Here is a 22,066-nt window from a genome sequence, read left to right as displayed (position 1 = left end):
TGGCTTTTAGTCGACTTCGACAGAGCTTATTAATATTTCCAATAGTCAGTAGTGTTCTCATTATGTAGTTATAATTTTGATAAGAAAACGTGCAATACTTATAAATATGACATTGAGTCACTAGGCTTTTATTAAGATACTATATATTTAGAGTTATAAAGTTAGCTATCGCTTTAGGTAAGTTTATAGATCTGTATTACTAAGCAATATATAGTGTGCTTTTAATTGTTAATACTGCTTTAATGTTCGTATATTTTTTATATTCACTGTAATCTGTTAAGTGATGACGCACGTGTCTAGGAAAATCAAACAAACAACACAAGTGTGAACTTTTTATTTATTTATTCCAATTCAAATATTTCCACCCTTATGCGTATGAGTATTTATTAATATATTTTCTTGGGGGGCCATGGTCCCGAGGTGTGACTAAATACGTGCCTGTGTTTGCGATTCCATAAAAACGTAGATATGTTTGTATACACTGATCCTGTCCCAAAATCATATTAAGAATAAAATCTTGCGCAAATCAAATAACATGGTTTTAATTTTTAGTCCACGCACTCATGAATCTATGATAATTTAAATTCTAGTGAAAATCGGTCGTGAAACCGTGAAATGTGCGTTTATTGGCGGGATAAATGAACTGTCGCATTCCATATGATTGCAAGATGCTGAATGCATAGGTACTGTGGATTGGCGACTTAAATTTTTTTTGAGCTAACACTAATAAATCAAAATACGATTTATATTTTTCGCTTTCATACTATACTGACGTTTATATCCGTCATCATTTGCACTTTTTGCTGGTGGTAGGATGTATTTTATATCCGCCCCATAACGACCACCGTACACAAGGTGTTAAAACCTGCAATAGGGTCGCGTTACGCGATCAGCATGTGTATATCAGGCACCAACAATAAACAAAAAACTTTATTGACGTTTATATACGTCAAGTGACTGTGCAATGTAATGCCACGAATTTTACATGATTTACGCGCCGTAATGTAATATCGTGAAAATGATCTTATTAAACACAAGTATTGCACGTTTGTATGAAGTTAAAGAATTTAATTATGAATTTGTACCAAGAGGTAAACAGAAAGGCACGCTCATTTAATCTATCTTATACAATTAATTTCCATTTAATACTGAATTATAGTGACTTAAAACAAAATTATTAAATAAATAAAATGACAAATTTATTATTCTTATACTGGCTTTTTCTTATTTTATATTTAATCGAATACCTCTTGTGCACATCGAAATCCAATTAAAAATGAAAACAATCATTTCTATGCATGCTTATCAAATCCATGCAAAAGTACATGCAAGGAAAAAATAAAACTATAGACCCACTGAAGGATAAAATAATAATTTTATTCATCAATATTAATACCAGTCTTATATTAGTGTTAGTAAATAATTACATTATAATAATTCCTATCTAGAGAATAATAGAAATATTCAGAGATTGAGGAGGGTACGGCCACATATGTCAACAAAAAAAAAAAAATTAAGGTAAAGAGGCCTTATTCCGTCTATAGGGTCGAATCTTTTCAATTACAGGCGTTCTATCCCAAGGACAGCATCGATATCCGTATATGTAAGAGAGAATTTCCCACCTTCACACCCACCACTACAACTCCTGTAAGCCAGGATCAGCAGTGGCACGCATTTTATGACACCGAGCAGTGAAGTTCTTTGTATCAAAATATGTAAGTGACGTCATCTAGTCGTGCGTACACAGATTGATTTGCTTGTCTATTGTCTATATAAAAATAAAGTTTTGTCTATGCCAACCACGTCGGTGTTTCAATAGACTCAAGGAAAACCAATTTGTCGTTATCCCGCAACGAAATTAATCAAACAGAAAGATAGGGAGGACTTGGAAGTATAGGTAAGAGAGTAAACAAAACCCCTATTTACCTATTCGGCTATCAAAGTTGTCCTTCGTTTAGAACGCCCGTAGTTGCAAAAAGACGGATATACCCCCGTAGACGGAATAAGGCTCTCTAACCTTACTATAAAATACCAAAAACAGAAACAACAAATACTTGTCACGAAATGTATAACGTGATTTTCCATCAATGGATTATTATAGAAATTTCTTTGCTACATGTAAACAAACATAGCGACCTAACATAAAATAAAAATATCACAGATATGAATTACATCTCTCAAAGAGATCAATATCAAGTTAATTATCGCCAGCCTCATAGTTCATTAATACCATTACTATTATTTTATTTATAGGAACGCGTGACATGTGGCCGATCCCTGGAAACTATTCTAAAACTTTGTAAAGAGAAAGAAATACTACAAATTTAAAGAAAAGCAACAAAACTGAAAACAATTATCAAATAATAAAAACACTTTAGTGGGCAAAATAATACAGCAATATTACTATAAAAATCCTAACAATTAAATAATTCGACTTTTGCATATTTCTGCAGTGTCCGACCGAATTACGGTTTCGGCCAATGAGCGCGAAAATTCGTGTTTCGACAATTTTTTTTTAATAAGACGAAAACCACGTTGCCATTGTGTTTTTAATAAAAGATTTTGAAATCTATATGTGACATCTTTTTAATTTGACATATTAGTAAAATTAAAATTGCCGACAATATTTGTAATGAGTAATTTGAATTTGAGTGACGATATTGGCCAGAAACAGAGGCCACCCTCGGTCTAAATGTTCCACCGAGTTTTGGTCGGACACTGCAAGTATTATTAAATAATTTGCAGATTTAATTGAGCAAAAATATAGAATAGTTTGGAAAATACTTCATAGAGGACTTTACTTCAGTATTTCACTGGTTTATTGAATATAATATTTTAATATAAGTTTCTTAACTTCATACGTCGACTTATTTCGAGTTAATTTATGAATTATTTTGGTGACGTCTTAATCATGAATGTTTATTCGAAATAAATTGTATATATGTTGTCTTTTAAGTAAATAAATAAATTATTTAAGTACTGGCGCTCAAATAATTTTAAACTGTAAAACATTCTTTTATAATTCGCTTTAGATTATAACGTATCACGAAATCTTTTGTTACGAACTTTTATGTATATAATAGTATATTTTTGAACTAAATTCAATGTAAATGAAAACATTTAAATATTCTTGAATAATTTAGAACAGCCTTGATCTAGCCAGCTAATAAGCAAACGTCACAATTTAACACTTGGATCCGCTTATACCAAAGCGGACAAAGCACAGGAAACCAATTACTGACATGACGTCTAATCACGTCAGTGAAGCATTCGAGAATTTACTGCAAATAGTGCGAAATATCGCCGGTATCTTTTCCAAATGCATACGTTTGCTCAAACTGATACCGTTTCCCATCACTACGGGCCCGGAATCTATGAGCAAAGCGTCAGGAGTCCTCACCGGTTCAACCAATATAGGATTATCGTCACTATCGAAAATTATCTCCGGATCGTTCTCGATAATCTCCTCTATCGACTCCCAGTTTGTCGATATCTTTTTCTCATCGTCACAACACTCGCACATTCCATAATCGCACTCCTTTTTAGCCATAAAATATTCGACATCATCTAATATAGTGTGTTCGACTTTTTTAGTCTTTAGCGGGACGTAAATTGAGAATTTCCGAGCGGAATACTGAAGCAAGTCCTCGTTATAAGAATTGACGCCCTCGTCTAATGTCGAGGTGTCGACCTCTATTTCTAATTTTCCGTTGAAATCGTACGAATTTTTTCGACTGTCCGTGGGTGATATGGACTCGTAACTCTTTTGTGGCACCATGCTATATTTTCTTTTTGCCTGACCTGTCATTGTGATCGACTTTTTGGTCGTCGCCCATCCGAGTGACCGTTGCACCGCCATTTTCCATTTCGTGTACCTCGCGTCACGATCTAAAATGGAATAGATTAAAATATGATATTACATCAAATAATAAAGTGGTACCTATCAAATGTCGTATCGTTAAAACATTTAGAACTTAATCCGGCTAATTGAGCGTGTAATCAGGCTATTGACTGCTGATAAAATTTTATCGACATCAACATTTTTACAATCAATTACTTTAATGACAAGCCAATTGCTTTATGAACTATCATATAATTTGTGGGCAGTAACTAAGTCTTTTATTAAATTATGGCACATTAGTATAGTGGTACAACCTACCGTCATCAGTAGTGGTAGGTAAGAATGTGTCAGTGGATGCAGAGTGATGTTTCCACTTGTCACAGCTCCACACGCCGACGGAGTTGCCCGCCACTATCCCCACTCCTAGCGCAGACATATCCCACGACTGGGCTCGCACTGAGAATAAAATAAAAAAATAAAATTAAAAAATAACTCATAATTTACATATAATACGACTAGCGACCCGCCCCGGCTTCGCACGGGTGCAATGCTGATATTAAATACACTACAGAAAAACTGTGAACGTTGTATATAAAAACACAGCGGCCCGCACTAGCTTCGCACGGGTATAACATAACAAAATAACAGTATTTCTCCACTATTTAATGGATGTTATTATACATATAAACCTTCCTCTTGAATCACTCTATCTATTAAAAAAAACGCATCAAAATCCGTTGCGTAGTTTTAAAGATTTAAGCATACAAAGGGACATAGGGACAGAGAAAGCGACTTTGTTTTATACTATGTAGTGATACATAAACGATGTGATAAATTTATTTGAAGGACGGTGAAATAATTCTACAAAAACGCATATAAACGTGCATGACGTATATACACGTCCACAACATTTAACGTCTTATACCGTTCCGATATAATCATAAATTAATTCCATAGCACAGCTACAACATTGACGTCAAACTCCGTCACATTACAACCACCATTATGATACTTATACAATCCACAAGACCGCAATTCCGACCTCGCAGAGTTCCCCGTCCCCCCTACCCTTCTAGTAGTCCTGGCCCGCGTCCCAACGAATTTAGTGGATAGATTGTTTAGCACGCTCATCCTTAATAGCTGATGTGTCATCCTCTCCCAGTGACCGTCATGAGCCTAGATTCGTAACCTGTTAATGGGTTCCCCTCAAGTCGCTTAATTTCAAGGGTTGCCAGCATCTAAAGTGCTCATCAAAAAGTCCGGTGTGTTTGTATAAGCCGGCATTTCCAGGCTAACAATCTATGTCATGTTAAAATAAAAAAATACTCACACACAGGTATACCGGTGAGGTCCGCTTGCAACTGCATCAGCAAATCGTTGGACGTCATCCGACCGTCGACGTGTAGTTTGGCCAATGGCATGCCGCAGTCTTTGTTCATTGCTTCCAATATGTCCCTTTGAATAAAAAAATACAGTTATCGATACAGGGACATTTGAAGGGAACAATATTTTAAATTTCTTTATAAATATTCTGTTGCGAATTAAATGAATGAAAATGGCAGATTTAATCTCATTCAATTTGAAATAGTGTTTACAACAAAATTTATTTATATCATACTTATCTATACATATTATAAAACAAAGTTCCCCAAAAGTTGTCTGTCTGTCTGTATGTCATCGATTTTCTCAAAATCTACTCAACGGATTTTTATTAAATTTGCTATGGAGATAGTTTATGACACTGGAAAGTTAAGCTACTTTCTACCCAAGGAAAATATATACCGTGACTTTTATCCCGGAAAACTCCTTCACTCGGACGAAGCCGCGAGTAAAATCTAGTATACAATAATTATATCAATATGATATTTCCATATTAATTAAATGTTATTGTTTATATTACCTGGTTTGGAAACAGACTGCCTCCAAAGCTGCTCGTATGATGTGGTTCTTGGTCGTGAAAGCTGTGAGACCGCAAATTATTCTGCAAGCAAATTGAATAATTAAATAATTTGCAACTATTATGAACATACATTATGTATTTCTCCTTCTAATAAAATTAGTCAAATGAAAATAAGTTTCAAGTAATAATTTCTTATGTTTACGCGAATGTTAGACATCGATATAAAACTATTGTTGTATAATTGTAAAATGTAGGTAGATGTTGCAATATTGACATATCGGATGACAAACACCTCAGTCCGCCCGAACCATAAAGGCTGCAAAGTTTTCGAAACTTCGCGAGAAAGTTATATAAAATCCGAAAAATAGTTTTATTCTGAAATACCAATATGTCAACATTATTTTTATGTTGGGGTGAAAAGGTATAATAAAATAACTACAAAAATGTTAATTGATTGATTGATCAGTTTTACTTATAATCTTGTTTTAACGTTAAAAGGTGGTTAAGAATTACTTAAATAGCTGTCATAAACATCACCGGATTCTAGTTTAAACCTTATTTAGAGGTAACATGGCGGGCTTTTAACAGCTGATCGAGTAAATTAGTGTTTTACTTAAATATATCTTTGCGAATTTTTCATAACAAGCTATAGTAAGCTTTTATAATAAGCTAGTTATAATCAGAATTCAGTTATCCTCACCCTCTAGCATCCTTCCTCCAATAAGGCGCATATAGTCCACTAAAAGCTGGAACAAAATACACGTCCCCCGTTGAGAACACTTGTCCAGCAATATGCTCCGTATCTTCAACCACATCCTTGATAAGATGCAAGTTATCCCGCAGGAACTTCATGGCACCACCGGCGACGGCAATCGAGCCTGGGGTAAAATGGGGTATTCATCATCATCATCATCATCATCTCAGCCACAGGAAGTCCACTGCTGAACATAGGCCTCCCCCAAGGATCTCCACGTCGACCTGTTGGAAGCGGCCTGCATCCAGCGACTTCCTGGATGTTTTTTCGACAGCGAATGGGGTATTCGGTAATACGTAATTACGATTGGGGTAAACAATAATAATAAGACTGCTTCGGAGGCGTAGTTGTACTGCGCTATACGACTTCGCTCTGAGGTCCTGGGTGGCAATCCCATGTCGGGCAAAGTGATATTTGGGTTTTTCTGCTCAATATCAGCCCGGAGTGTTGTGCCCGACAAGGCGATAGATTCGTCCCCTATCACATTATGGGAATGAATACATTTGGCTAAAAGTGGGTGCCCTGATTGGGCCTCTGCATACCCCTTCGAGAATAAATGCGTGATGTGTGTTTGTTTGTTTTATAAATAGTAATAATATTATGGGAACAAATGGGGTAGACCAGTGGCAAAGCGTGCATACAACCCGATTCTTGCCAGCTTCCCATTTAGATTTATTTACGTTTGTCTGAATCTTTGTTTTCTGTTAAATTGGCCGCAATATGTTAACAAAGGCGATTATATGTAATCACTTAAAATAATAAAATACATACATACATAACATCACGCATTTATCCCCGACGGGGTATGCAGAGGCGCAACCAGGGCACCCACTTTTCGCCAAGTATGTTCCGTCCCATGATGTGATAGGGGACGAGCCTATCGCCATATCGGGCACAAATTCCAGACTCCGGGCTGATACCGAGCAGAAAAACCCAAATATCACTTTGCCCGACCCGGGATTCAAACCCAGGACCTCAGAGCGCTATTGTACCGGGCATGCAATACAACTACGCCACCGAGGCAGTCTCAAAAATAATGCTGAAATTATCATTGAAACCATGAAATATCTAAATTGATTCATCTAATTTAAAAGTAACGTCCACACTGACCTTCAAGCGCGTACACAGCGGGCGCGTCGGGTCCCAGCTTGTACGCGACCGTGGTTATCAACCCGTGTGTGGACTGCACCTTACGCGTGCCTGTATTGTAGAGGAGGAAACATCCGCTCCTGTACGTGTTCTTGGCTTGTCCTGCGCTCATGCAGTTCTGGCCTACCAACGCCGATTGCTGGTTGCCTAGTATCTGTAAAGGATATACAGTAGAAACCGGTTATAACGACTCCGGTTATAGCGACGCACCGGTTATAACGACTAAATAGTAAAGTCTCTTTAAATATATGCATATAAAAAGCGTATTGTTTATAACGACTATCGGATATAACGTCCACATTCGGTGGTCCCTTCGAAGTCGCTATAACCGGTTTTCACTGTAATGTTATTTTAAATACTTTCAGTCTTAGTTATAAACTTGCTTTAGCGTTAGGTGGTTAAGAATTGCTTAAACAGCTGTCAAAAACATCACGGGGTTCCTAGTTTAAACCTTATTAAGAGGCAAGATGGTTTTGACTTACAGCTGATCGAGTCAATTTGTGTTTTAACTAAGCATAGCTTTACGAAATTTTTAAAAGCAATCTGTACATCTCCCAAAAGGCAATTCTTGTGTGCCCGGTCTTCATACCGAATGCACGCCCATGCACGGACATTTGTCGCGGCCCTAGGCACACAGTCCAGTGTGTATGCCTCATGGTTGCCAATTCACATTGAGGCCTATAAGGGCGCGCGAACATTTACTAGCCTCTTTCCCTCCTCCCATCCTAAGAGTTCTTTGTATCCTTCACCCATACTTCCTTCCCAGCTATCCCCTCCCAAGTTTCCTGCCACAGCCGAGCAGTCGCTAAACTGGGAGATTCCAGTATCCCCTTCGCAGGTTTTCCCCGGTTACAAATGGAAGGCACGATACCCAAAAAAAAAATACTATACCTAGGAATGTTAGTAAGGTTAATATATAAAATTTAATTTTGAAAACAAAGGATAGTTAGTTACATGGTTGATGAAGTTGCGAATGGGGTATTTGGGAAGTATATTATCAATTATAATTATTCCTAATTTATCGTGAGCCCGGGGACCGATAACGTACACATTTAAATAGGAATTGTAATACTGTTTTCTAAAATATTTTCTATCGTAGATATCAATTGAAAATACCTTAAAACCAAATTACACTTATAATCTTTCATAAAAGACTAATATCAATTTGTTTGTAACTCACCCCAGATATTCTGATGCCGTCCAAAACTGAACAATCTTCAACTCTACCGTAAACTTCAGAGCTGCTACGGATCTGCGGCAAAGTGTTTCGATGTACGCCGAATAACCTGCAATAAATAAGGCAAGGTCATAAAAACAATTACGTTTGTTTCATGTCTGTACTGACTTTGCTCGCCTATATTTGCGTGAAATATTTCTAGAATAAATTCCACTGTGGCGACCAATTTCCAAGAAAATGATTTCATGTATTAATACACAGCATGGTCTATTTTCATGACAAATTCCCGCCAAATCTATTCAACTGTTTGTGTATAAATGATTATAGACTTTCCCGCAATTAAATTAATTAAATAGAAAGATAGGGAGTAGTTGGAAATATCAATTGTCCACTTCCCTCCATAGCAAAGCGGGAGACAGAATAATGATCTAAGGAGGCATTTTAACCTCATATAAATGATTACTTAACAATAATGCAAAGATCACAATTTTTTTTATTGCTTTTAATGAGACGAACTTGCCGTTTGCCTGACGGTAGGTGGTGCGACCGTCCATAAACAGTAGGAACACCATCCAACTCCTTGAATTACAAAGTATTGTTTGGTATTCCACTGCGCTCGAATCCTGAGACATGAGATGTTAAGTCTCATTATGACTAGTAGTTAGATTGGCTACAATTTCCTTGAAACCGGAACACAACCCTGGCCACATACTGCTTAGCGGCAGAAATAGTCATTTCAGTGGTACCTACCCAGGCGGACTCTCACATATTAAACCTACCATCAGAAATATATCACAATTATAATAATTCACCTGCAAAGCATAGGGTCCCAGTTCAAAGTCTCCAAGTTCATGAGCAGAGTCCTGGACGCGTTGGTTACATCTGTTATGTGGATGCCACCGTGAGGACCTCCGGTTAAGTTCTGAAGAGGCATTAGGACACTTATTAGGTATTGTTACAGTTCATTTTTCTTTGTATGAATTAATTAAATTATTCTGAAAAAATTTGGAAGGCCAAATATTCCAATGAGGCATTAATCCTACGAGGAAGATTCAATTACATACAATATTGTTACCTAAACTATAAATATAATTGCACAAAAAATGTATCCAGTAGCGTATATGGACAGAGGGGCCATATATCAAAAAATTTGGGGGTCTCTTTAGGGCAGTGTGAATTTTTGGGCGCCTGCTTAGTTTAATGTAGGTATGGGTCAAGAGGGACTCCAAAGCTCAGGGGCCCCGTATCACTGATACGGCTGATATAGCTGTAGCTACGCCTCTGAATGTATTCTTAAAAATAAAACAATGTTTTACAGTCAACTTTCTATTAACCTTAGGGGCCGTCAAGTATACGCAACGCATTCCTTGAAGATTTTTGACCCGCCCACCCCTCCATGTAACGCGCCGTAACGTTTTCCAATACACCCTCAACACTACAAAAGTTATGTAATTCTATATTTACAATTTTTTCTAATATTCACAATTATTTTACGCAAAATACTGGAAAGTCGCTAAAATACCTTTGTTATTGTTTTAAAATTAAAAGAAACAATGTTACATAACGCTTTGTACGAGCCTCTATAACGCATCGTAATGGTTTACAAGACTCCCCCTCCATATGTTAAATGTATATCCAAATTTTACTGGATTGTGTGTTCCTATTTTATGTAGTTTATATGAATAATATTGTTCTATTGTTTCTTTTATAAATAAAAAGAAAAAAATACTGATTGTAATCTCTTTTGTTGCCCAAATAAATTTAAAAAACACCCTTACATTAGTATTTATAGAGTACAATTTGCACTTACCCAAATAATCCAAGAGTCAACGGTGCCGAATAAAAGCCGTTTATCTCTGCTCGCCTTCCTCACCGCTTTAACATTGTCCTTCAACCAGCGCATTTTCAACGCGCTAAAGTATGGCGATATTGGCAAACCGCATATGTTTTTAAAGTAATTCTTGTTACGATCTGGCACTTTGGCTAGAATAGCGTCGACTGTGCTGTCTGTTCGGATATCATTCCATGCTGGAATATAAAAATGGTAACGATATTACACACAATATCAGGCATTTCATCGAAGGGGTATGCAGAGGCGCAACCAGGGCACCAACTTTTCGCCAAGTATGTTCCATTCCATGGTGTGATAGGGGGCGAGCCTAAGACTAAGCGGAAAAACCCAAATATCACTTTGCCAGACCAGGGATTCGAACCCAGGACCTCAGAGCGCGTGCAGTACAACTACGCCACCAAGGCGGCCATTGATGATTTATTTATCATTTTCATTTATCATTAAAATAAAACTATTTTACGGATTTTATCGCAGTTATAATTTTCTCCCGATGTTTCGAAGACTGCAGCCTTCATGGTCACGGGGGGGACTGAGGTGTTGTTCATGCGCAAAGTCAAAGTTACAATATCTACCTACATTTTATAAATATAGTTTTTTAGCAGTTGGTGGACCGATCTACCCAGCATGAGTTCAGTTGCTTGACAATTGCCTATGACAATCGGCATAGAAACAAAAACAAGTGTAATAACATGGAACAGGGTTGTCCGCAAAGTTCAGGATAGAAGAAAAGCGAAACCATTAGTAATCTCATACAAATACTATTTTTTCTTAATTAATTTTATTTCTTTTGGCATAGGGCAGCAACTAATGAACAAAATTTAAACTAGTTTTTATTTATTATGCTTAAATAGACCGGTCATATATTATTATTCATGAATTCGTGCTAAAAATAGAACGCAATCTAAATTTCAAACTTAATTAAATAAATTAAATGTCATTAATTTGTAATCGATTATTTACTTTGACTAAAATAATAGTATTATCTATTATATTTCATTCCTTTAATATATACGTTTAATTTTTTTTAACCTTGCGCATGTTGTGCTTGCCTGTTATTAGAATTGCAATTAGTCGATGTTTTTTTTAGCTATTTGTATGTAACATTGTTAACTCTGTTGGTAATCCTTAATAAATAAAATATATACGACAATTCTTATATCAATAAAAGTATCAAATTGTAGCACGCACTTCTAATACAATATTATATAAGATACCATCTGTAATTCTAATCGGAAACATCAAAGAACTCCATCGAGAATACAGATATGATAAGTTCATAGAAACTTTGACAGGGATTATCCAATGGTATATGATTTGCAAGTCACTATAGAATAGCCGGCTTTTAAAGTAGACGGGTTGAGACCACATTTGATTGAGCGAAAAATTGTAGAAACTACTTAATAATGAAATTGCAAGCTATTTTTATGCATCGGTGGCGTTGTTGTATTACGGTACGACTGCTCAGGTCTCGGGTTTGATTCCTGGGTCGGGCATAGTCATATTGTTTTTTTACTAAATATCAACCCGGAGGCTGGTATTTGTGCCAGATATGGCGATAGACTCGCCCCCTATCACATCATGAGACGGAATACACACGTCGAAAACTGGATGCATCAGTTACGCCTCTGCCTACCCCTTCGGGGATAAACGTCGTGAGTGTGTGTATGCGCTTACATATCCATATATATTTAGTACAGTGTGTGCGATTACATATTCAAAGAGTTGCTTTAGGACAGAAAAACCTGAATGAGTTTATAAACTCACCTATAGCTGGATGTAAGGGTTGTCCAGTACACATGTCCCATGCTATTGTTGTCTCCCTCTGGTTAGTTATGCCTAATGTGACGATATCTTCTCTGGAATAACCTGAAAGAGGATAAGCAGTAATAAAATCTACTGAAAAATATATATGGGGTAAACGGTAATATTAAAGAAAGGTAATTACAGTAAGGTCTATATTGCTATATTAACAAAGAGGAAAAACTGTTCTGCTAAGAAGGATCTAAATTTCTTGTGTTTTCAAAATCTCCTTAACAATCTCAGTTGTGTAATATTTTACCCCAATAAGCACTACTTGTTCGCACACGACAAATAGTATAACAGCTCTTTATTTTTTTAGTTAATTAACGACATTCGCTACATAATTTAGAGTTATTTATATAAGTTTTACTTTACCTTCTTCAAGTTAGCACATAAGTATATTTTCAAACGATGAATCAAATTACAATGACGTTAAAAATAGCCACGGTAAAGTTTTTATAATACGTATATAGTTTAATTTTGTTTTAGTGTAGAATAGTTAATAACAGACAAACTATAGCGATAAACATATTATACTCTATAAGATTAAACATACCCCAGAATATATTGGGGTAACCGGGAACTATATACAATTTTACATCCTAAGCAAATTAAATATATCCCGTAAACAGTGCGAATATGACTTATGGAGTAAATAGACCGAAACATTGAGTTTTTATCTAAAAAATCAACTTTACCCTCATCCAAATCTATTCACAACATTCTTAAGAAGAAAAATGAGTACATTACAGGTATCTGTATACGAAGATTCCATTTTGCCCCTAATTACCTATTACCCCGTTTTCGTTTAATTACCGAAGCGAGCCAATGTAACTACATAATAAGACTTAACATCTCATGTCTCAGGATGGCGAGCGCAGTGGAATACCAAACAATACATTGTAATTCAAGGTGTTGGTGTTTCTACTGTTTATCGGTCGTAACACTTACTTTCAGACGCCCGGCAAGCTCGTCTCGTCATGCAAAGTAATAAAAAAATATTTTTACCTAATTCAGTCAGCTGATCTATAGCATTTTCCGCGCATATTCTGATGTTGTGCATGATCTCCAATGGGTCCTGTTCGGACCATCCTTCTTGAGGCTGCACCTCTGTTTTGTCCAGCTGATATGACACGAGTTCGTTTGAACATTCCGCTTCGTATATCTACGAAAAAAAAGTAATAATGGAAAAGCTTTACTACCACCTCTTTCTAGTGCTAAAATGAAATATCTCATGTCATGGGACCCTTTCTTTTAATTTTATCCGTGGTGATATATAACTGACCTTAGTTGTATACGTCACTATCCTTGAGGTTAAAACGGCTCCTTAGTTCATATTTTTGTCTCCCGCTTTGGAGGGAAGTGAACAATTCATATTTCCAACTCCTCCCTATCTTTCTATTTGATTAATGTCGTTGCGGGATAATGCGTGCCACTGCTGATCCTGGCTTACAGGAGTTGTAGTGGTGGGTGTGAGGGCGAGAAAGTCTAGTGGTAACATGTTATTCGAGACATGAATAATTCATTTTCGTTCCATTATAATATTTTTTCACCAACTTTGTGTTAAGGTTACTAATAAAATTTAAACAGTATATCACAGGCGTGTCACATCTATAGCTTGGCAATTAGCTATCTCTCTGGTGGAATGGTGGCAACTACCAATATCACAGGCGTGTGACATCTATTGCTTGTCAATTAGCAACATATATCTCTTTGGTGGAATTATAGCATTCTATCATCATGAATATCAACGCAAAATAACAACACCCTTTCATTGAATATCAAGTGACTGATACCTCACTGACAGCAACTGACGTGTGACGACGTCAATACAAAACCGTAATTTGTTTGACATGTAACCCCAGCTTAATCCGTATCGCTGTGTGCACTCAACTTTATAATTAGATACATTAAACGTAGTATAGAATTTCTGTTCCTTAAAGGATGGTAAGTAGTTCCTAAGATTGGTGCGTTTAAACAAACCAACAAATCTTCGGGTTCATTTCAATATCTTTTTTAAAGTATATAATGTTTCTATAATTTCATAATGAAAATGCCACGAAAATTATTAATTTCGTGCATGTCTTCCTAAAGTACACATAATTTTAAATTTCCACCAACACTATTAGATAGACAATTTAATAAGGAACATTTCCAATTCATTTCGTATTATGTGCATGCCGTGACGACTCGTAATTGAAACAACATTAAGATTTTGTCTAAAACCTTGCATTACTCAGGCATCGATGTATGTTTTGTGAGTTGTTCCTCTAAATAAATAAAAATAAATAAATAAAACATTTTCATATTTGTTAAAAAAACCTAAATTGTTTATTCCCGCCATAAACGAATGAAAGACATGATCAAGGACGTTTGTTCACGAGGGGGCCTTAAACGGGACTCTATAAAAAAACTACTCCACACCTTGTCATCCGATCAACTACCATCGGCTCAACACCTCTCCAAACCGACATACTTATTTTCATAATAGCTTAGCGGTTATTTACAACTGATAAGTTGATAACAACGTTCATTGATCGCCAATAAAGTGTCACCTACTATTAAATCAATTGCGCATTTTGTGAATAATATAAGTGGAGTATAACGGGTCATTAAAGCACGTAAAGCCGTTGGTCCTGCGCCTGATCTCTCCATTCATGTAGTTACCGTCTCACCGGACTATGAGAGTTAAGGAACAGGGAGTGCTTGTGTATTGCGCACACGCTTGTGCACTATATCTCCTGCGTACCTGATGTACGCTGAGATTGGCCGCCGTGGCCGAAATTCGGCTAGGAAGGATTAATTCATAAAGCATATATCACGTTTCCTTTTCAGAGGTAGGCAGAGATGCTATCATACCCAAATTTCACTATATGCTAGGTTTGAACTAATTGGTGGCCTATCACCATAACGGATACGATGCAAGACGCCGGGCTAATACTAAATCAAGAAACCCAACATCGCTTTTCAAGAATCAAACCCAAGATACATACGTGCTTAAAGTTATTATCTTAAGCATAATCACACCATTGCAATATCGACCGCGTGGTAAAATCTAAAACCAATTAACTCGGCAGTCTCTGAAGATAACTCTATTAAATAGCGGAATATTGTCTGCATAATTGCATACTCATTATTTCTCCCTATCTTTCTATTTGATTAATTTCGTTGCGGGATAATGACTTAGTTTTCCCTGAGACTCGCCGAGCTTCACAGCTCGGTGTAATTAAATGCCACTGCTGATCCTGACTTACAGGAGTTGTAGTGGTGGGTGAGAGGGTGGGAAAATCTCTGATCATTCATCATCATCATTATCATCATTTCTGCCGGTAATCGTCCACTGCTGGACATAGGCCTCCCCCAGTGAGCGCCACAGGGACCGGTTCTGGACCGTCCTCATCCATCTGTTCATTCTTAAGATGTAAATTGTACCTACTACATCTATGTTGATATTATAAAGAGGAAGTGTGTGAGTGAGTTTCTGGGTTTGTTTGTTTATTGGGGTTAATCTTTGGAACTACTGGACTGATCTAGAAAATACTTTCACTAATAGAAAGCTACATTAATCATGAGTGCTACAAGCTACTTTTTATCCCCAAAAAACTCCCATGCGAGCGAAGCTAATTTCATGATGCCTTTCAAATCTGACAGAATTAAATTACATCTACATTCAAAATTATATGACACTAGCTTTTGCTAGCGGCTTCGCCCGCGTAAGGAGTTTACGGTATCATAATTTTTTCTGACTTACTTGATAATATGTATACTTATATTATGACCAAATTACACAAAATCATTATAAGTTGTATCCCATGTGTTATTCTGATGTATAACAAATATTACTGTAAAGTTTCATCCAAATCCGTTCAGTAGTATTTTCGTGAAAGAGGAACAAACATACATACATCAATCCGCACAAACTTTCGCATTTATAATATCAGTAGGATTACAAGACATCAATAACAGCTTAACCTTCACAATGTAAACGGGTCCATTAAACATTTGCAAATAAAAAAAACTTGCCCGCACAAACATCAGACACACCCACAAAAACAAAACAGGAAAACTCAATGCACCTCATGAAACAGGTTCAATGTAAAAGTTGTTTTCGAAAAATTGTTTTTATAATGAAGCCAAAAAAAACACGATCACCTTGCACAGACCTTGTGCTTTAAATATCCTAAATTGTGATATTCATCTTTCATACTGTTATTTGCAAATCATGTTTTACAATCATCATGGCAAATTACTGCTTCGATTGTGTAGTAATGACAACCGCTCTGACATAAAAAATATCAGCCCTGTATACTGTCCCACTGTTGAGCACGGCCTTCTCTAATACTGAGAGGGATTAGGCCTTAGTCCACCACGCTGGCCTAGTGCGGATTGATAGACTTCACACACCCTCGAAAGTTCCTATAGAGTTCGAATCCCGGGTCGGGCAAAGTGATGTTGGATTTCTCTGCTCAGTATCAGTCTCGAATATGTGCTCGATATGGCGATAGGCTCGCCCCCTATCGCATCATGGGACGGTACATATTTGGCGGAAAATGAGTGCGCATATCTGCCTACGCCTTTGAGGAGAAAGGCGTGATGTGTGTATAACTTTTTTTGCAACTCCTGTATTACTGGTGGAAGGTCTATCATATGTGAGAGTCTCCCTGGGTAGATATTGGCAATGTCTATTTCTGCCGCCAAGCAGCAGTATGTAATCACTGTTGTGTTCCGGTTTGAACGACATTGTAGCCAGCGTAACTACTCGACATAATAAGACTTTTTGACTTGAGTCATGACTCTCACATATGAGAGACCTACCACCAGTATTTTGACAAAAGACTAAATTGGAAACATTAGCATTTTCCCTGTATTTGATTCGTTCAAATAAGGGTTCAAATCTATATCTATAAAAATTAATCCCTATTTCCCTTGGACACGCCATCACGCGTGAACGGCTGGACCGATTTCACTATTTTTTTTGTTGTGTTTGTTATAGTCTGGAGAAGGTTCTTATGAAAGAAAAAAATTAAAAAATTGCGCTGAAAATCAGAAAATTTAAGAAAAATTAACGAAAATATTAATATTATATAACTGTCAATTGTTTGAAATAACTGTCAGCGATTGACAGAATGCGCGCTGCAAATTCATAGTTACGACGGGACAACGTCTGTTGGGTCAACTAGTAGCCTATAAATATACGTGTTTCATTAACAAATATCGTTCGGGGTTAAATAATAATGCACATTACTAACTCAAGACAGAGAGTAGTAGTAGGCATCAGCCTGTGTATATGCGTTTTCGCACCGGCAAATTGTAACGAGTGGAATAATCAACTTTCGTCAATGGACACTGTAACTGAACATAAATTTTTATCATCAGAGATTTTCCCGCCCTCACACCCACCACTGCAACTCCTGTAAGCCGAGATCAGCAGTGGCACGCATTTTATGACATCGAGCAGTGAAGCTCGACGAGTCTCAGAGAAAACTAATTTGTCAGTATCCCGCAACCAAAATTATCGAAGAGAATGATAGGGAGGAGTTGGAAATATTTATTATCCACTTTCCTCCATAGCAAAGCGGGAGAATAATGAACCTCAAACTCGCTTTTTATCATCAGGTGTAGTGGAGTCTCTTTGTCGGATTCGTGTTAAAAGAAACATCCAGGGGCCTTATTCTCTATCCCGCACGTTATTTTAACAGTGCGTAACAAGCACGTAACAGAACGCGTCATGTTTAGGACTATAGAAATTTGGCTTACAGAATACCATTCCACGCACATTTCTCGGAGATAACATGACACGGCCGCGTTACGCGTTTACACTATCATACAGAATAAGGGCCCTGTATAGAATACATACCACAAATCTGACTGTCTTCGTCCCGTCGTCTATCACGCCGACGAGCGATTTCTTCCCTCCCTCTTTGACTGGCATTTCGGTATCTGGAGACAATGAAAATTTCTTTTTACAAAATACAATTTAAGCAACATATTCGATTGGAAAACGTACGATGATACGTAATAATTTCATCGTAATATAACAACGGAAAATCTGGTAATGTAAAGGCAATTCAATTCCAACAGGCCGGCATAATTTTAGCGACTGCTGGGAGCAATAATCTCTCGTCAGTCGACATGCTATTGGACCCCACTCCACTTACCAATCAGGTGCAGGGGGTGTTTGCTGTGCACATATAAAAAAAAAACAGCGAGTAAACTATAATGGACTACATTCTTACTTCGCTTTACAAGGTCTTTTATATGTGCAGTGAAAACCGGATATAACGACTTCAAATGCATCATCAAATCAGGACGCTATACCCGATAGTCGTAATAAACGATAACGTTTATATACATTTATTTACAGAGACTTTTCTATTTAGACGTTATAACCAATGTGTCGGTATAACCGAAGTCGTTATAACCGGAGTCGTTACAACCGGTTTCTACTATATATTGGTGTTTTCACAAAGCCCTTTACCGTGTTCAAGGTACTCGCTATCCGTAATTTCCAAAATATATAGATTAAAAATTTCTCAAAATAGTCCGCCTACGATATTACTAAAACGTATGCTCGACTTTTCAGATTGTGCCTTCAAACACTTATTTGTTACTAAAGAAATGATATCTATAATATCTTTACAATACTGAATAAAGAAAATTTCCACACACATTAATTGCTTGATATCTTATCATAGATCCGTTATGTTGAGTATAAGTAAACTAATTAACTGTATTCGTTTGTTTTACTTAGAGTGATATGTTGAGCTATATCACTGACAATGGAGAGATTAGTGTTATAATGTTTATCAGATTTTCTTGGATTAACTAGTAAACGTATAATAGTAAAGTTTGTTATAACAATTAATATTTATAGCTTGGATTTTATTATCATAACCCCGGTCTTAAGTGACTAATAAATGATAACCGTCTCTCGTCAGTAGATACTATCTGAAACCTTCACTTACCATCAGGTGCAGTGGGTCCATTATTGCCATGCGCGTACAAAGAACATGCGCAATTGCTTTATCTACCTATTTACACATATAATAAAACAAAATCCCCAAAAACTGTCTGTATTTATTCGATTTTTTCAGGATTTACTGAACGGATTTTTATGAAATTTGATATTGAGATAGTTTAAGATCCTGGGAAGGTTATAGACTACTTTCTATTTTGGGAAAATATATAGTGGGTCTTATATCTCCGAAAACTCGTTCACGCTGGCGAAGCCGCCATCAAAAGCTGATATAATTATAAAGTTGACATGCAGAAATCGATAGAGTATTCTTTATTAGTACTTCATCTAGACAGATCTTCAAATGATAAGTTCAATGCAATCGGTGTTATTGTTGTCTTGATGGTTGATATAAATAAATCCTTCTTCAAACGATCAAGATTATAAAAATAAGGCAACTGCAAACATACTCTTAAATGATTTATCTTGTGGTAGAAGAAGGGAAAATTATTCTTTACTGGTAATAAAGACATGAATAAATATCAGATTAATATCAACAATTTCATTATGAATGTGACTAATGATTGAGAAATTCAAGAAAGTTTTCACGCTCCAATAAACTTCTCATTACGTGTTATTTGTGATTATGTTACAATGTAATGAAATAGCCAAAGCAATAATGCTAGTGGTGATAGCCTAGTTGGGAGTGGAACGGACTGCTAAGACGAATGTCCGCAGGTTCAAATCCCAAAGGCACAAACTTCTGACTTTTTAAAATTATGTGTGTATTCTTTGTGAATTTATCGTTCGCTTTAACAGTGAAAGAAAACATCGCGAGGAAACCTGCATACCCGAGATATTCTTTATAAAAAATTTGAAGGTATGCGACTTGCCAAACCGCACTACGCCAGCGTGATGGACTTGGGCCTAATTCCTCTCAGTAGTAGAGGAGGCCCGAGCCTAGTAGTGGGTCAGTATATCATACAGGGCTGACATTATTAATATATTATACTGTTGTGTGCTATATATGTATGTCTAGTATAACAAGTAATGGTTTTTCAGGGTCTTATCAGCTTTGGTTAATCCTAGACAGCATACTCACGACATTCATTCAGAAATCTCAAGAACCACTAGAACTGTCTAGAAAATTCCAAAAATCATTCACACTTCATCATCTTTATCTTAACGATCAATAATCTTATCATGTCAGTTATTTATCACAATTATGAAATATCTCGGATATTTACATACATACATACGTAGCATCACGCCTCTATTCTAGGGGTAGGCAGAGACTATGCAGTGCCACTTTGCACGATTCTGGGATACTTCTCTCGCTCACTCCAACCTCGTCAATCTTTTCATGCATTCCCGCTGGTTCAGGTTAATTTTAATCAACACTTTACTAAAAAGTAGCACAATTTTTAGAGAGGGGGGTACAGGAAAACCTTACGGCGCGTTACATGGAGGGGTGAGCGGCTCAAAAATCTTCAAAAATTGCGTTACGTAATACTTGAACGGCCCCTTATTGGATTTTGAATATTATTTCAATTAAGACAATTTCAATAATAGTTCGACTGTAAAAAATTCTCTGCGCTGCGCTCCGCCATCTATGTGCCGGCCCTAAGACAGCAGACAGAAGCCGTAGTAAACACGAATAGATTAAAACGTAATTGATACAGCTCAGAGAATGTAATGAATCACATTATTTCTCCTAGAACTGCGGGACTTTTTCATTATCTTCAACTACTTTTGCTAATAATAATTACAGCAGTCGTTTTCTATAAACGATCCCAATCTGAATCTTTAATCCGATTCTGAGAATGAACCAATCAAAATAATTCATTTGTAAGCATGTCAAAACAAAAACTAATTGGTAAAATTTTGAGAGACCGAAAAAAGTTCGAGTTGTTTATTAAAAATGGCGGTAAATCAAATCAAATGCACGAACCGTTCAGGCCCATCGATATATACGTACTAAGTATTAGATTTGGCGTTACGAACATTCACTGTGTTCAACTGAATTGAACTGCAATCCATTCAAACTGACTTTAGTATGGTCAATATTGCCAGTTAGTGGTTGTGTACGAAGTGGCGCTCATGATAAAAGAACTCGAATCTAAGTATAAACCTGGATTAGAATAAAAAATATTAGTCACATAAGTAAAATTATTTGTTGTTCACGTGAATTAATAGGTTATAACAGTGACGTTTTGGTTACCATTTTAGTTCAGATTTTGAACAAATTGATGAACGTTCGTGTCTATAGAATATACGTCAATGTTCAGCCTACAATATACAGATCGGCACAAGCCAATAAAAAACAACATTAATATCATATAAAATAACGAGCGAGACAAAACCTTGGTAGATAGTTAAGGAAAATCTTGTAATACTTTATTGCGTTCAAAGCTATTCCGAGGGGAAATACCTTATTACAGTTATTATACCTACAGAGCTACCTCAAGGCGATTTAATCATCCAATCTATGGTTGTAGTAGAACCTTGGTACTTCATATGTATATATTTCTTTTTAATTTTTTATAAAGCTAAATAATACATAAGGTTTATATTTCTACTTTCTAGGTTCTCTCTCTGTTTTGGGAATATCTCTTTTACGACGCGTTTTACGATATGC

General features: G+C 36.5%; 1 protein-coding gene across 3 annotated transcripts in view; it reads right to left on the bottom strand.

Annotated features, from left to right (window-relative positions):
• The window catches only part of LOC115456373 (glycerol kinase), a 47,022-nt gene that overhangs the window by 3,615 nt on the left and 21,341 nt on the right, over positions 1–22,066 (bottom strand). For 2 of the 3 annotated variants that reach the window (XM_030185398.2, XM_030185397.2), the window contains exons 2-13: positions 18,331–18,413; positions 13,482–13,638; positions 12,438–12,539; positions 10,632–10,849; positions 9,634–9,743; positions 8,825–8,930; positions 7,606–7,798; positions 6,442–6,619; positions 5,742–5,822; positions 5,172–5,296; positions 4,160–4,297; positions 1,357–3,888 (exon numbers count right to left, since the gene is read on the bottom strand). In XM_030185398.2, coding sequence (XP_030041258.1) covers positions 3,254–3,888; positions 4,160–4,297; positions 5,172–5,296; positions 5,742–5,822; positions 6,442–6,619; positions 7,606–7,798; positions 8,825–8,930; positions 9,634–9,743; positions 10,632–10,849; positions 12,438–12,539; positions 13,482–13,638; positions 18,331–18,405 — 2,118 coding nt within the window. In that variant the 5' untranslated portion in view covers positions 18,406–18,413 and the 3' untranslated portion in view covers positions 1,357–3,253. Of the gene's footprint in view, positions 1–1,356; positions 3,889–4,159; positions 4,298–5,171; positions 5,297–5,741; positions 5,823–6,441; positions 6,620–7,605; positions 7,799–8,824; positions 8,931–9,633; positions 9,744–10,631; positions 10,850–12,437; positions 12,540–13,481; positions 13,639–18,330; positions 18,414–22,066 lie in introns of those variants that run through there. The other variant, XM_030185403.2, reaches the window with a different exon arrangement.

This window comes from Manduca sexta, chromosome 2 (assembly GCF_014839805.1).
Source record: "Manduca sexta isolate Smith_Timp_Sample1 chromosome 2, JHU_Msex_v1.0, whole genome shotgun sequence".
Classification (NCBI taxonomy): Eukaryota; Metazoa; Arthropoda; class Insecta; order Lepidoptera; family Sphingidae; genus Manduca; species Manduca sexta.
The sequence above is the reverse complement of the archived record's forward strand: the minus strand, read 5'-3'. Positions and strand labels throughout refer to the sequence as shown.